Genomic DNA, 17,056 nt, shown 5'->3' on the forward strand with positions numbered 1-17,056 from the left:
CAGTTATACATCAGGACTACACGTTTATTTTTCGGCGCACCTTTGAGACAAACTCTATCACTGTTTCTCTTTTTTTGTGTGTGTCAGTCTGGGAAAATAAGACGCAAGAAAAATAAGAAAGTTCCAGTATGTCATCGTGTCTGTGATTCCTAATGGCATCACCGGCCGCTGATTGGCCGCCCCGCCCGCGAGCTGCAGAGGTGGAGAGGGGCGTGAACGTCTCTCCGGCGCGCTATATGTGCGGCTGTGCGCCTCTCCAGGACCAGGAGAAGGAAACGCGCAAGCGAGGCGAGAAGCAGCAGCAGCAGCAGCAGCAGCGAGAGCAGGAGCAGAGACTTGGACATTAACCCGCAGAGCACCGGACTCCACGCACTTTATTCCAGCAGCAGAGAGGAGTGCGCAAAGTTTGGAGAGATGCAGTCAGTGTACCAGCACCTGATCAGCCTGCTGTTTGTCTTCAGCAGCCTGCAGGTTCACCAGCTGACGGAGGGCTGCTCGTGCGCTCTGACGCACCCGCAGGACGCCTTCTGCAACTCCGACATAGGTGAGCAACGCATTAAATCCACTTTCCCTCCCTGCAAAAGAGCGTTTTTCCTCAGTTTTTCCAGAGATTAGATGCTGAGATACAAGTGTGGAAGCTTCTTTTCAGCCAAATGTCTCTTCTGAGTGTGAAGGAAACATAATAAATTGCATAATCCTCCTGCTTTCTCTTCTGATTGTGTAATTTTTGGGCTCTGTTCAGCCATCATCTGCCAAGAGTTTTTTTTTTACTATTAAATCATCATACACCAAACTTCAGTGTTTTAAGTCAGCTGACAAAACACCAGTGATGCTTCTTTAAGTAGTGGCTGCTCCACTAACTCAAAGGTTCCCCTTAAATATCATGCTTTTCATCCCCAAACTGATGAAGATTTGATTTTATTGTATATTTTCTTCAGCTGTCCAAGCTGCAGGAGTGTTTTTGTGGCTTAAGCGTGAGGTACGATCCACTGAGAGCTCAGATCAGCTTTAAATCGTGCTTGTTTATCTGCACACTCTGGTATTTCTCTGTCAGACTGCCACCTGGTTGTAACTCAGATATGCCCGGCCTCTGGTTCACAGAGTGGACAGCGGAGGTGGTGGAGGTGGGGAGCAGAGAGTGAGTGGGGGGGGGGGGTTGCATGGCTTGTTTTACTGCCTGGCTGTGCTTTCTCTGACACCACACAATAATATGAATTCAGGATCTGGCTTTTAGCCTGGAGAGCCAGCTCAACCTGGCCTCTGTTTTTAGATAACACTCGTAAAGACTCTGGGATTATCTGATCTGCCCTGTAGGAAGAGCGGGGGGGTGTTTTTTGGGGGTAGATTTGTAGTTTGGGAGGTGAGATGTTTCACATGTGACCGCAGGGCGGCTGGGGAAGGAGCCAAACGTGGTCTGACGTGAGCTTCTTTGACCGATAACCTTTCACTTTAAGCCAACGGCAAAAGGCTGATGGTCTTTTTGAGTGCAGCTGATATTTTGCTTCAACATCACTTGACCCAAAAACATGAAACCATCATGAGGCTCTCTAAACCCCTGACACATAATCGAACAATAATCTCTCAGTCTAAACTGAGCATGCACACACACACGCACACACACACACACACACACACACACACTGCAGCCATGTGTTCGCCCTTGTGTCGACTAACACGATACAAGGGAAGTCCTAGTTTCTGCAGCAACGCCCCTCTACGCACACAGATGGCACTTTCAATGATGTTGCACTTACTAATGCTCATCAGTGGAGGCTGAAAGACATTTCACATGTTAGACACTCCTACAGGTACCCTTAAATCCTTAAAAGGAGTAGTTTGACATTTTGGGAGAGAGAAAATTGACACCACTCTCATGTTTGTAAAGTAAATGTGAAGTCACAGTGAAGGAGCCAGTGGAAGGAAGTCACTACACCCGGCCACAAAACAGTCCAGCACGTAACCCCCCCAGTGTTTTTACACTGTTTGTACTGAATAAACAAACAACCATTTGCCGTGTTATCTAGTGAGATTGAGAGATGAGCTTCCATGGACAGCACCAGGCTAGCTGTTCCCACCTGTTTCCAGTCTTTTACGCTATGCTAAGCTAAAATAAACTAAGCTAAGCTATCAATCTTCAAAACTCTCAGCAAGAGACAAATAAACGTTTTCCCTAAACTACTGAACTACTCCTTTAGTTATGGCCTCATACGGTGTAAGCATGTGAAAATGTAAACCTTAAATAACTTCTTGCTCCCGTCCTTCTGTCCCTCCTCATCTGATCTCCTGTTGATCCCACTGCAGCCAGAAACACTTCACATTAAAGACATAATGTGCCTTTAAAATGTCTCTTTATTAGCAGTGTGTCCTATTTACTTACTCCTTTAAACGCAGCCAAGAAAAGGAGGGTTTCTTGCCCAGATTCAGAGGACAGTGTATTTTTTTTGTAGGCGCAAGTCACTTCTTTTAGTTCTAACGTGGGCGGGAACTCACGGTGATGCTTTGGTGAATCCTCTTTAGAGTCCTGGAGGGGAGGAGGTGCACGTTTAGCCTACTAGCCTCCTGAGAGCCCCCCCATTATGAGAGGAAGCCTGTGAAATAGGTCACAGAAATGGTGATGTGAAGACCCAAAATGGTCACTCTGTGTCTCCTGCTCTTCGGTAACCCCCGGGGCTGCGGGAGCGTCTTCAGCCAAGTGACCCGGTTGGACTGAGCGGAGATGCCGCCTCCAAAAAACACTCATGCGATGCTTCAGATCTGCAGATAGCTCGTGGTGTTGGCACCCGCTGAGACTTGCCAGTGTAGAATGTGGGACTGACTTCAATGGGCGCAGTGATCAGTCGTGAGCCTCACAAATCCCATTTCCAAGGTCCCGGCTCAGCCTGAAGTGTGCTTTGAATGCTCACAGTCTCTCTTATACCTCGGCGCTCTGAGGGAGACGCCAGTTGGACGCAGAGCACAAAGGTCACAGCTCGTAACATTCATTAATCTGGGTCAAATGTACTTAGAAGTTAGTGCTGCGATGGAAAATCTACTTTTCTCGGGTTTCCTTCAGTGGATTTGATGCGATGTGTGTTTAGGAAGCATGAACGATTTGAAGGGTTTCTTTCGTCTTTGGTCAGATATTTGTGGCTAATGTTAAAACAAACATATCAGGTTGTTGGAACACAAACACGCTGTGATCCTACTTTGTTTAACTTCTATTTCTAACACAGTGGACTGAAAGCTGCTCTTCTGTTTGTGCCGCCGAGTTAAATCAAGGAGACGTGACAACCAAGTACGGGGTTGAAATGCTAATGCGGCGAAGGAGAAACCCTGTAATTCTCACCGTCAACATCAAAGGCGACGGGCCTGCATCTTCCCAATTTCAGACCTGTACTTGAGTTCAAAGCGTTTTGCTCTTGTTGTCTTGGCCCGGACCCATAATCACCTGCAGGCACTCCACTGGATGAATCACAATTAGGTTAAAAGGGTTGAAAATTGGGTTATTGGTGTCTGTCTCAATTTAACAAATTTAAATCAAAAGTATGAAGGTGTGCCATGTTTTTTTCTTAATCAGGCTTGTCCTTCATTTTGATGGTGGTATTTGAGCACTTGCTGATAAAATGACATTTTTATGGTTTGAATTCGTGGAGCTATACGTGGGAGATCCTCCACGGTGCGCTGGGATGGCTTAACTCCATCAGGTGAGAGACGTCCTGTAAGTTTTCCCTGCTAACATACCTGTGCAGCAGGCAATGACCTGGCTGCATTCTTGTGAGGAGACCTAGTTGGCTGCTATTAGGCAGCTGGGTTAAAGCGGCCCATTCACAAGGGGAAATGAGCAGCACTTGTTTTTCCAAAGCCCTCTGAAAGCAAGATTAGAGGCCCGGCTGTAAACTTTGACCCTGAGATTTAATATCGCTCCGAAACAACACTCGTTCCCAAGCGCTCGGGGTGACAGGAGCAAACCTTTACATGCTTGCACCGTGAACCAGGTCAGTTGCTGAGGATTAGCGGGATGCGTGTACGCTGGGTTTGGGATTGCGGATCAGGTCATTGAGAGAAACGGATCCCACCCTGCCGTGGGTACGTTGTTGTGCATTGGCGAGCTTTGTCAAACAAGTGCAGCGTAGCAGTTTTGGAGCGATGCATGGCCGGGGGCTTTGTGACGGCGCTCTCCTGGTACCAATACACCCTCCTCCTTCTACTGATGAGCTATGGTGCTTGTAGTTAAATCACTACTCCCTCCGTCAGCCTCATCTGCAGGTCAGCAGGTGACAACTGATAACCTGACTGAAGCCAGGACTCCTGTTATGAAGTATTATGTAAAGCTCAGGATCAGATATCCGTAGTTTTCCCTAAAGTGAGCTAAAATACAACGAGATGTCAAAGGGTCTGGATTCCGTACAAGCCTGGGATGTTCAAGCCGTGAGCCAGGAGTATCAAATCTCCAGTCCGTCCCTCCCTTCTCTAATGACCACACAGTTGCTCAGGGGTTCGCTGTTTTAAACAGGAGGCCAGCACGGGGGCCGTGGCCGTCAGCCCAGCACACACTCATGATGATACATTCACTAGAGCACCACCAACCCAAGATTTAATCGCCTTCAGTTGTACTTATAAAGGCGGTATTGAGTAGTTTCACCTATTCATCACCAGAATGTCACATTCCTTTACTTATGGTGGCCTGACTTTTTGAAATGTGAGCAGTAAGCTAGATAATCCAAACAGAGGTCAAACTACAAGCAGTAAATTCATATAGTATCACTGACATTTAAACAGCAGTCACACAATCATCTGACCGGCACGTCTAAAAGGAAAAGAGGCAGCGAGCTACAAAGACACACGGCAAGTGAGTAAATGACGAAGATAAAACGAGAGCGATATGAAAAGCAGGCACCAAGTTAGCAAGAACACACAGATAACAGCTGACGAGGCTTCGAGTGCTGGCTGTGACTCTCTAAGACACTCACTCTTTAGTTTAAATACTGTGGCAAAGCTTACTTAGACACCAGTTTTAGCTCTGACAGCCCGTGTTTTTGAGGTCTGCTAACATGACATTTGAACCTAAATGACTAGCTGCTTAAAGATTTCCATGCCTCAATCCAACAGAAACATTTACACTTATTTGTCACTTTGTTGAAAACTTGAAAGGTCTTTGTCAAAAAATATTGTATTCTTTGGACAATAGACTGAACTGTTTAAGCAAAGTTTTTAACAAGCCCTCAAATTTGCCCCTTTTTGATATTCATTGTCATAATTTAATGATCTGATGGATAAAAAATAATTCACTCCTGTGCCACTATTTAGTTCCTACTGCATATTCTTCTCTGTATTTAGTTTATTGTAATGTATGTGTGTCATGAGTTAGTGAAACAACATAGCTAAAGAAGAAATAACACAAAATTTACTAAATAAAAGTTTAATTCATGAAGAATATAATGGATTTTGTTGGCACAGCCGTCCTTGGTATTGGCGTATGGTAGCAGACTTTAGCAAGATGTTACTGAGTCAGTCTGCTGTTTTCTAACATGTGTCAGGTAACATGTGTAAATAAAAGCATAAATGACCACATATGCGTTCTGATCTGAATGGGATGTAACAGGAGGACACGTCATCAAAGCCTAATCTCCATTTGGGCAGATTATTCAGCTCAAGACTGTGCTAACTGTGCATCCTTTCACCTTCAAAGTGACGAATGTCCACTTTAAAGTGCAAACAGGGTCTATGACTCCTCTGCACCTGCACTACTGTTACTCTACGATCCGTTCCCTAAACGTTACATAGTCACTTTGCATCTGGGCAAACTTAGAAGCTGTTTGTTACAAGGTGGATTTATTATTATCAGAGCAAACTTCGTCGGCTGCCTTTGCATTTTGCCAGCCGGTCAGTGGACGTTACAGGCTTCATGCTCCGGCGTTCAGTTTTCAGTTTCAGTGTTTATTTTTGAGCATGCTAGTGTGTCGTCCTGAGAATTCCTCTTCCTCCCACTCGCCTCCTCAAACTTGGACCACTTTCCGCATACTAAAATCAGCGTCATCCACCCTGCGCCTCGCTTTCTTTCTCTCCCTCTCAGTCTCACACACACACACACACACACACACACACATAAATGAGTAACCTTATTCATGCAGTTTGCCACATTGTACGTAGGCTGAAATGAATGTTTAACTAAATTACATGCTCACCTTAAGATTTAGCATTTGTAATCCCCTGCTTTAGGCAAGATATACTGAGTGAAAAATGGATTCACTTCTTCTTTTTTCTCTTTTTTGTCAGACCCCTGTTACCTCTCTTATCACGAAAAGCCTCCCACTCTTGAAAATGTATGTCAGATCCTCTGCAGAAGATGAATGCTCGTGCGTCACAGCGTTGGCCTGTAATTCCTCGTGTTTAGCAAAGTAAGAGGAAGACAGACTCTCACATCACAGTATAGAGTAGCCGACAGATACTTCAACCCGACTATAATAACTACTGGGTTATTAACTGTCATGTGGCTGCTTCACCTTATAAGGTGCTTTCAGACGGCGACTGCTGCTGCTGCTGGGACGATAAACAACATTTATGATGCTAGTTAGAAAAATCTGCCATGTTAATTGTGTCATATTGTTATTTCTTCTGTTTAAAGCAGCCCACTCTGTGCAGCTGTGTGTTTAGATTATAATAGGTGTATTACAGGTCGGGCTGGAAGGACCTGGGAGCAACATCAGCGTTGCAAGGCATCAAGTGCTCGCTGTCTGAAAGCAACTTTATCCTCATAATTATAGGATTCAAGTTTAAGTGAAAGTAAAACGAGCTTTTTAGCAAATAAATCATTATACATGCATTTAAAATGATTCAGCAGGTGTTGAAGTGGCATGAAACAAAACAGTGTATCAGAAGTACGGTTAGCCGGGCTGACCAGCTTACACTTGCTAGCATAGTGAGTCCTCCCACATGTCGAATAATGAAAAGCGAGAGTTTTAAATCGCTAATAGTTGATGGCTACTGTTATACAGGCTCCAATGGTCATAGCTTACACAGTATGTAGCTCTAAAGTCAGCAGCTCGCCACAGAAGTCGTCAGCATAAAACATCTTCAGCCGAATGTGGCTGGAAATATGATCTCTACAACCTGCCTGATATCCTGACACTTCTGCATTCATATGTAATGTTCATGCTGCAAGATGCTGCAAACGTTGATCAGACTACAATATTGTCGGTATGAGTTCAAAAGTAGAAATAAACTGTATCTCCTGTGTTGTAAGCAGGCACATGTACGTGTCCGGGTAGTTTAAGTACGTAACAGAGAAGTTAAGAAGGTAGAATGAAGTGAGGAAACAGCACTTTTATCTACACAGTGTGTCCATAGTTGAAGCAGGGTGCTGTGAGATCACATTATTGAACTGGGTTAAATAAACACTGGTAATGTAGACTTTCTGACGTGAGCAGGCTGCCGTGCGGTTGTACGTAAATATACGTGCTGAATGTAGAGGAGGTCAAGGGGTCACTGCAGGGGAATGACACAAATCCTCTGTCTCCGCAGCAGCTGAGGCCCTTCACACATTCCTTTGAGTGATGGCACCATCACTGGCCAATTAGTGGCTGCCGTCCAACAAGAGGGGTCCTATCTGGGCGTACTTCAGTAAAACCAGCTGACCTGCACCCCGTCAAACATGAACATTTGTTTCTCCCGAGGGCTGGTTTTGAGGTCAGACCAGAGTAGGAAACTAGGTTTTGGGGTGACACTTGGTAATAATGGCAGCAGTGTATTTAGCAGAGGCAAAAGTATCCTGTTATATCTGCACATTCCTTTGTAATTGTGACCTGGTTCCTCTGTAATTGCGTCGGCAAACGTCTGTCAAACATCAGGCAGTAGCACGGTTCGGTTCATATTAAAAGAGTTGACAGATTAATGTATCAAATGTTCTGCAGCAAGTTATTGTGTAAGGTCGGGCAGGGGGTCAGTACATTCATACCCAACGCTCTGAAATGACACACATTTGCCTGAGTAGAGTGATTTACTGTGCAGGTGTCAGTCAGTGTTACCTCACATGCTGTTTTTAAGATTTTTCCACTTTGCAGTTCTGTAGTTCTGCATGTTAAATGTGTGGTTGGCACTCTAAAGCACCATCTACTGCCTCACTGGGGCGACAAGCTAACAGGTGGAGTCATGAATTTTGAATTTGGACAGATTAACACTGATTGAATATTTAGTCTTTGGTCCAGAGTGAAATCTCTTGACAACTATTGGATGAATGTGCAAATGTTCGTGGAATCCCGATGATTTTGGTGATAATTCAGTGAAATATATCAACAGCTGTTTCATTGATTGCCATGAAATTTTATACAGACATTTGTGGTTACAATAACTTCTGACTTTTTCATCTATAGCATCAAATTTCACTTTGTCCATTAGCAACTTATCCTGAGTTGCACTTTGTGTTTAGTTAGCCAGTGACTGCATGCTAACGTGCTAACCTTAGATGGTAACCATAATGGACATTCCTTGCTAAACAGGACGTTAGCATTGTCATTGCAGGTGCGTTAGCATGCTCACATTAGCATTTAGCGTAAAGTACAGCCTCAGAGAGCAGTGAGATCTCATCTGACCTGCATGTCGTTTTGTCATTGACTCTTTCACTGATAAAAATACACCAAATTAAAGCAGAATTAATAAAACAGAGTACATTATATTTCTATTGGTAAGCAGCTAGAAGGCCACGCTCCTTTAATTTGTACCTACTGGCTCAACATAAGATTTTTGGGGTTATTTAAATAAACGCTTGGTTCAAATTGGGGTCTTCATGTCCAGAACAAATTTGTGGTCGTGACTTTTGGGTGGCCGTGCCGTTACCGCTTCCTGTTGGAGTTTTATTTTTATGCCCGTTTCCATTTGCCTGGAAGTGGGACAGCTACACAAATACAGACCACACGAAGATGCCACATGCCTCATTTCTTTTCTCTTTCTTTGTTTCTGGGGAATGTGAGCCCCCCGAAGAATGTGTCGAGGAAATTCCACAGACAGAAGATAACAAACACGGCCAGTGTTAGTTGTGTCTGTGGCTGGTGGGCTGTGGGCAGCAGGTGAACTTTAGTGCTTATGCAGGACCCACAGCTCTGGTTAGACTCGATTCACCGGCTCAAATTATCACCCGTTTGTACCCTCCCGGCTCCCTGCCCTTCCACAATAAGCCCCCTTACTCCAACGTTAGTGAAAGCAAACAAATCAAAGTCGTTGCCAGGTTTCACCTCGCAGACGTTTACATGAGGGACCGGCACACAGATAAGATCTTTTTCAAGCCCTGATCCCAATATATAAGGAAACCTGTTTAAACAGCGGAGATACACACTGCACCTTTTCCCTCGTGTGACTCTGCTCTGGTGTTTTTAAGCTGACTGGAATCATGTTTTGACGATTCTGAAATGACATCTACACAATCAAAAACCAAGGTGCAAAAAGCGGATGTGACATTTCCTGTGATTGAAGCTCCATCTTTAGATAAAAGCAGTCAAAAAAAATCCTTAAAAAAACCCAATCAGCAGTGAGAATGAAGCGTTGATGCATGGACGGGGTCTCTTTTCCTCTAATTTCTGTATCAAACTCAAAAGTCCCTGTAGTATTTTTCCCATTGGCCTCCCTTGGCAAACGGCAGCAATGCAGAAAATCGGATAAACGGATTAACTGTGGTGCCAACCTCATCCTGAAATGGTATTTATAATGGGTTTGCTAATGCCTCCTACTGGCCGAGGCAGTGTGTTATTTGATGGATTGGAGGGGAAAGCTCAAAGTCAGATGTTAGAGGAATGTGACAGTCTGTTCTGATCATTTCAAAGTCACTGACCAGTCTGTCTCTTCTCTTTGCAGTGATTCGAGCTAAAGTGGTCGGCAAGAAGCTCCTGAGGGACGGACCTTTTGGAACGATGCGCTACACGGTCAAACAAATGAAGGTGAGAGCGCCGATCTTCTGATGAAGTGCTGCTGAGCAAGACACTCAATGTATTTCAGCTTTGAGGGAGCAGCAACATCTTAGCAAATACACTTAACTCCATTATTTGATGTTATTGATACCAGCCTCATGTCTGTGAGCTACATATGAAGCTAGAGCGTGTAAGGTTAGCCTAGCTTAGCATAAAGACGGGGAAAACAGTATGATATATTTAGTTAATTGATTAATTAGATTATTATTATTTATTTTTTCCTTTGGACAGAGCGAGGCTAGCCATTTCCCCCCCACAAGTCTTTAGCTAAGCTAAGCTAAGCTAAGCTAAGCTAAGCTAAGCTAATCACCCGTTCTAGCTGCATAATTAGCACAAACAAACAAGAGTGACATCGATCTCCTCATACAACACTTAGGAGAAGAAGGAATAAGTGTATTTCCCAAAATGTTGAGCTGCTCCTTTTGCAGTAATGTGTGGAAGGGATGAAGCGAGGCAACAGGAAGCGGTGGACCGATGGCGTCCATCACATTCACCCTGTGGGCGGATCTTTAAAACTTTAAAGCAGTCTGCAAACTTACATTTGTTGATGAAGCGAATCAGCTAATGTTCTTAGCAAATTTAAACTTTTTGTGACTTCCATTTTGGTATGCCTTGTTTTTTCTGTTGCACCCTGTGGTAGGCTTTTATTTTTTGTTTGTTGTTGTATTTGAACATATTGGAACAATTGGCTTAGGCTGCAAATTTATTTTGGTTTGCTTTTCATTATTGCCCCTTATTTAATCAGCTATCTTTATGAATAAGCAAGTAAAAGCTGTTCTAAGGGGCCACAGATGGACAAACAAACTCATTTTTCTTCCACTTAATTTACAGCTCGATTCCACCAGGTTGGCGCGGCTGATGGCGGCCTCTCTAGTTAATACTTGTGATGCCACCAGAAGTGTCAGAGTGTTTCAGAAGCGTGCCAGGGGTGACTCTCCGCTAAAAATATGTGCCAAGTCTATTTTTGACCTCCAGGGCCGTGCCAAGGTGCACAGAATGGACACAGACACAGGAACAGTGTAAAGAATCCAGTCAATTTCGCATCATTATTACCGTCAATATCACCGCGGATGACAAGAGGAAGTGGAAATACTGAAATAACAATAATGAACACAACTAACAGACAAACAACAAACCATTTAACTAAGCAGCCTGTTTATACACAGTAGAAGAAGGAAAAATAACCCAATCGACAGCCAGGCAAAGCGCTCCACCTCTGAGACGCTCCAGGTGGGGTATGAAGCCGTGTGGAGGACGGACATCACACTACACCTATTTAGAAGCACTGGCACATAAAAAGTCATACACCGGATGTAGCAGGAACCCTTCAGTTACAAGACTGCCTCTCCACCCCCCCCCCCCAGCTGCTGTGTGATAGCTGAAAAGCAGTTTGAGATACTTAGCCCGAAAGCCTGTTCTTCACTTCCTCTATATTCTTACATAACGCTGCATATTTCTGACAGATGCTGCCATCGGCCTGCTGCTCAGACAGGAGCCAGGCCGGAAGATTAGCAGGCTTACGGGCATTACAGCTCAACCAAACTCCTCACTCTGAGAGTAAACATTTCAACACAGTCATGCGCTGCATCAGTACGGTCCCACTTTGTACAAAGGCATTAAGTGGCCCTCTTGTTCGTGAAGCACACCAATCATCACTATAAGGATTATGCTCAGGAATTAGATGTGACCTTTGCACCTCTTAGGTAATTTATTTGTATTACAGTCTGCTGGTTTATAATACAAACAGTGGTTCTCCTTGTGGGCTATAATAAAATACATTTCCCTCCAAGTTTCAACAAATCCTATGAGACAAATGCCTTTGGCGATCCCAAACCTCCGCAGTTTAGGGCTTAAGTAACAGTTTGTTCTGCTTTTCTGGGAGCAATGCGTCTAAACAGGGATTTCCTGTTGTTCCCAGACAAATAAATTACACTGAAGAAAACAAAACAGTTCTCAGGGCAAACCCTGACCACTGGCTCTGCATACCTGAGCTGAATAGAAGGAGATGAGCTCCACAGTTTAGCAATGACCTTGCCAAAACAGCATCAAAGTCAAAGCACATTACACAACGTAATCATGTTATCTATGATTTAGTTAAGGGCAGAGCCTAATACTCCTCCCGCCAGGCATTCCTTAAGGAATGTCATCTGATAAAGCCGGCGTGCTGTTTTCATTCCTGATTATTACTGTGAAGAGGCGGAGTCGGGGTGTATTGCCAGGACGATGGGTACAACGCTGCACTTTTTTTAAATTCAGGCTTTAACTCCAGTTTTGTTTCTCGTGTGTTGCAGATGTACAAAGGATTCGACAAAGTCCAGCATGTACAGCACATTTACACAGACGCCTCCGAGAGTTTGTGTGGCGTTAAGTTTGATATCAACAAGTACCAGTACCTGATCACAGGTAAGCTGAATGTTTATGCTTCTTATGCTGCTTTATTAAAGGGACAATCCACTCAATTGACTAGTCACAGGAAGTTCTAATCTGTTGTTAAACTGTCAAGTCTGGCAAACTTAAAGCCCCTCCATGAACACTGGCCACTGTGACAATTAGAGGATAATAGCAATTAGTAATTTGTTTACTTTCTCCATTTATACTTTGTCCTTTAACTCCAAGTTGGTGACGCAGTCGTCAAAACAACATTTCAGCCCTCCGTTGCCAATACACACTGATTCCTTCTCAGGGGCTGAACGTGCACCCTCACCTCGCTGCTCTCCAAGGACTTCTTCATTTGTCCTGTGACACAAACTTTCCCACTATTTATAACCTCCCATTTGCCACTGTGCACGGAGGCAGAGCAGGGGCCCTTCTTTTTACATTTCTGCACTCATTTCCCTCAACTTCTCAGGCCAGAAACAGCAGAAGCCATTTTTCTCTCTCTCTCTCTCACAACTTGTAATTAAGAGCTAGCAGGAAGCGACCGGCGTTTTCCAGCAGAAGCTTTTTATGAGTTGCTATTTCCAACAGAGGTGCAGTTTACTTTGGACCCTGCTGTGCTTGGTGTATGTAACTGTCGCTAAGTCCCGACCTGTAAATACTGTAACTGCACCCCCCAGTACAAGTCAATGAGCTGCCGTTGCCAGGCAGCGGCGGCTATGTTTACCCAGTTCGAGTGCGAGTGACATCACTGACGTCTGTCGCTGTTTTCATGGCGTTTATAATAGGTCCTGTATATGATGAGGACCGCATTGCAGGCAATCTAAACGCCTGTGAGACGAGCTGCTTGGCTCTGCTTTGATCAGGTCTGTAGTGCTCCGGCCCTGATTAGTATTTTAGAAGCATGTCACACACTCAACACCATGTAATAATCCTGCCAGTGACTCCAGTGAGCCCAGTGAGGGGATGCAGGCCGAGCGGGGTCGAAGAAGCACATATTTGTGAGCTGTCACATTCCTGCGTAGTGACAACACGGTGAAGGAGACACATGGTGACAAATCATGATGTTCCTGAGCGCTAGCAGGCCACTGAGGTGCACCTGTCTCAGGAGTCTGTAAGCCGCCAACGGTCCGGCGCTAAAAATAGACGTCTGCTGACCTTTGGATAGTCAGAAATAGGGGTGTTGGTTTATTATGGGCTTACTGTATGAGATTGTCTTACCATACATAAACACGTTGGATTGCTTGAGCGGTTTGTTTATATTATCCTATGTTACATGCAGAGGATTATGAAATTAGACAAATAACAAAATAGCACCAGTGCATTCACGGTAATGGCCGTCTTTCCAAAATGAGATCCCAGCAACATGACGCCAAGTTTGATTAACTAAATAAGTCATTAACTTTCTTAAAGCGGTAGAAAACACTAGAAATCAGATAGTGATCAGTTCACCTTCAGTCCACTTTGAAATATCTCAACAACTATTGGACAGATTGCCATGAAATTTTGTACAGATGTTTTCGGGATACCAAGTGATGAATCTTAATGATGTTGGTGATCACTTGAGGTTTCCTTCAGCACCACCAGCAGGTTGATATTCGAGCTTTTGAGTGAAATGTCTCAACAATTATTGGATGACTTGCACTGAAGTTCTTAACAGACATTCATGCTCCCATCCCAGAACGATACCTACAAAACTAACATGAAGCTTTTATGCCGAGCATTTCCTTTAAGAAGGCACCTGTTTACTTTGCTTGAATCAGGAATTTAAATCCCCAACATCTCTGAAACAGCAGAAATCTGCAGCTACTACCACAACCTCTAAGTCTAAGAGCGCTAACCGACTCCCTCGCTCCATTCTTTGCTTCCTCAGGTCGAGTGTACGATGGCAAGGTCTACACGGGGCTGTGCAACTTCAACGAGCGGTGGGAGCGCCTCTCACTGGCCCAGAAGAAAGGCATCAACCATCGCTACCAGCTGGGCTGCAACTGCAGGGTGAGTGGAAACCAGCAACCTCCGGCCGCCAAGGACGAGAAAGATGAGGGAAGAGGAGGCAGGAGGAGGATCAAGAGAAGGAGGAGCTAGAGCTTATGCTGCAACTGGTTGACTGCTTAGATAAAGTCACTAGAGTGCTTATCAATGATCACAGGACGAAGGCAATACTTACACTATACTATACTATACTATACTATACTTACCCTTGTTGATGAAGGGTCAAACCAATTAAGGCTCATAAATGCTGCCGTTCAACTTCTTTTGCCAACAAATAAGAGAGCAACACTCATTGCGTCAACAACTTTCTTCGTCACATGCTGTATTATTGTTATTGAGACTGAATTATGAGCCTTATTTCCACTATTACACATCATGGATGTTCACCGGCAACACAAACTGAGAGAAAACAAGTTTTACTACTATCATAGGGAGTTATTAAATAACATCTCTGGAATCAGCTCAAGTCTTCATTCCCAGTTTTATGTGACTCAAACATGTTGCTTGGTGCTGTGCAGCTGCGGACCCGCCTACTGTACAGCAGCGTCCCGGACATCTGCTAACACCATCGGTCCCTATCAGTATAAGTGGCTTAGCAGAGAGACCTATTTGTTCCCAGCGCGGGCCAGCGCCTGTAAATTGTGTACATGGCAGCAGCCCAGAGGCATCCAGAGAAGGCCATCGATCAACTGAGACTTCAGTTCGAGAGTCAGTAAGCACAGGCAGGCGTAAACATCATCATACTTGTTAAACACACTCCACCGTCCTCCGCATTCCTCCGCAAATGATCATTTACTGCACGGGAAAGCAGGAAGCGTGTCGCACCGGTTAGAAAATCATTCTCCACACATCATTAAAAAACCACTCAAACCAGGAAGTTATGCCGAACATATCTGAACTGTGAAGGACAGACTCCCCATGCTTGAATAATAAAAACACCCAAAATGGGAAGTGTGCCCTTGAACTTGAGCTGATTGAATTTGCTGGCTCATTCAGATCCAGATAAATGCCGCGCTTTGCAGCGGATGATTCCGTTTTGCTGTCACCAAGCACAGCGTTTCCGCTCATCACCTCTCTCAGGATCTTCCTGTCAATTCATGCTGTATATTCACCCGTGAAGCCGCTTTTTGTGCGAGCACCTGGTGGTGTGACGCACAAAAGAGGCTCAGTAAAAATCCAACTGAATCTTCAAGAAACTACACAAGCATCACTTGCTTCAGGAAGGCTGCCGTTCATTTAACATTCCTCAGCACAAAGCCTATGAATGCTAGGGTGCGCTTACTGGTTTTGCACTTAGTTATTCAAAAAGCTGCCCCTTTTTACACCTCATCTATTAATTTGCTGCTGTAAATGACTGAAAGTCTAAGCTGTCGAGCAAAGTTTCACATTCTAGTTGTTTCACCAAGCGCATGTTCACCCTTTTATAATTCAACCAAATCATATACTCACTTCTTTTCTTTGATTATCCGAGCTTTTTTTCTCTTGTACAGTTGTGAGACTTTTTTTCATATGTTAATGGCTCATTAAGCTAATTCTACTTTGGCCTGTGCACAAACTTCTAGACTGTAGACTCACTGTTGTTGACGTTGAAAAAGTCCAATATGTCATTCAGCAACATTAAATTAATGCTGTTCAGTTTGGGGAATATGCTTTTTCACTTTTTTGGCAAGATTTAGGTAAAGACATCAATACCACTCTCGTGTCTGTATGCTAAATTTGAAGCCGCAGCCAGGAGACCGTTAGCTTACTTTAGCGTAACGACTCGATGGAGCCAAGCTAGTTGTTTACAAAGTTTAAAAAGCCACCTGCTAGCTCACTAGCTACAACTTTAGAGGTGTTAAACGATTAATTTTTAAATAACTGTTTCAACAACTACTGTTTCTAATCTTTACGCTAGCTAAGCTAATGACCTGCTGGCTTTTGCTTCATATTTAGTGCACAGATATGAGAGTGGTGTCGATCTCTGGCTAGTAGTAGTGTCAAACTATTCTTTTAAAGTTAACTTACCATAAAGTGTATTTTACAAGTATGAGGATATGAAGTTCACTGGCTTCTTAACATATTAAGGTAAATTGCAGTAAGATGCACAAGTATTTGACTATTAAAACACAGTGAGTCTGCGCTAGTTGTTGCTAATATCCAGTTTTGTTTCCTGCTTCATGGCTACATCTTTAGTTTCGCTTCTGTCTCTGTAGATTAAGCCCTGCCACTACCTGCCCTGCTTCGTGACCTCAAAGAACGAGTGCCTATGGACAGACATGCTCTCCCACTTCGGCTATCCCGGCTACCAGTCCCGGCACTACGCCTGCATCCAGCAGAAGGAGGGCTACTGCAGCTGGTACCGGGGCATGACCGCACGCGACAAAACCACCATCAACGCCACCGACCCCTGAAACTCAGCGCACCCTGACCGAAATCCACTGCCGCCTCCCTGACTCCGTCCCATCCCGATCACTCCTAGAGTATTACAGGACTCTTTAAGCTCGCTGACCTGGGTGACAGCCTCTTTAAAGGGGCAAAAAAAAGAGAAAGGAACAAATCCATTACAGTGCCTGTTTCGTAGCACTTCTGGTAGAAAACAATACCTTTTTTGTTTTGCTGATCGTCCTGTAGAACTTTATTATCATTTTCCCAAGCCATGACTCAAATAGTCTTTGCACCAAACTGTCTTTTTAGCGTTCAAAGGAGTTAAAAGGTGACATTTAAAGCACCCATCAGAACTGTAAGACTTCACTCAACCTCCATTGGGATCC

The 17,056-nt window shown here is 44.3% G+C and overlaps 2 protein-coding genes across 2 annotated transcripts in view; one reads left to right on the forward strand and one right to left on the reverse strand.

Annotated features, from left to right (window-relative positions):
* Positions 1-17,056, reverse strand: part of syn3 (synapsin III) — an 85,643-nt gene that overhangs the window by 33,300 nt on the left and 35,287 nt on the right. The window lies entirely within an intron of this gene.
* LOC139221907 (metalloproteinase inhibitor 3) lies at positions 153-16,834 on the forward strand. Its single transcript, XM_070853857.1, is given in 7 exon segments — positions 153-212; positions 215-371; positions 374-544; positions 9,823-9,905; positions 12,227-12,338; positions 14,185-14,306; positions 16,499-16,834. Coding segments are annotated over 7 exon segments (903 nt in total). The 3' UTR covers positions 16,697-16,834.

Source organism: Pempheris klunzingeri, chromosome 22, assembly GCF_042242105.1.
Source record: "Pempheris klunzingeri isolate RE-2024b chromosome 22, fPemKlu1.hap1, whole genome shotgun sequence".
NCBI lineage: Eukaryota > Metazoa > Chordata > Actinopteri > Acropomatiformes > Pempheridae > Pempheris > Pempheris klunzingeri.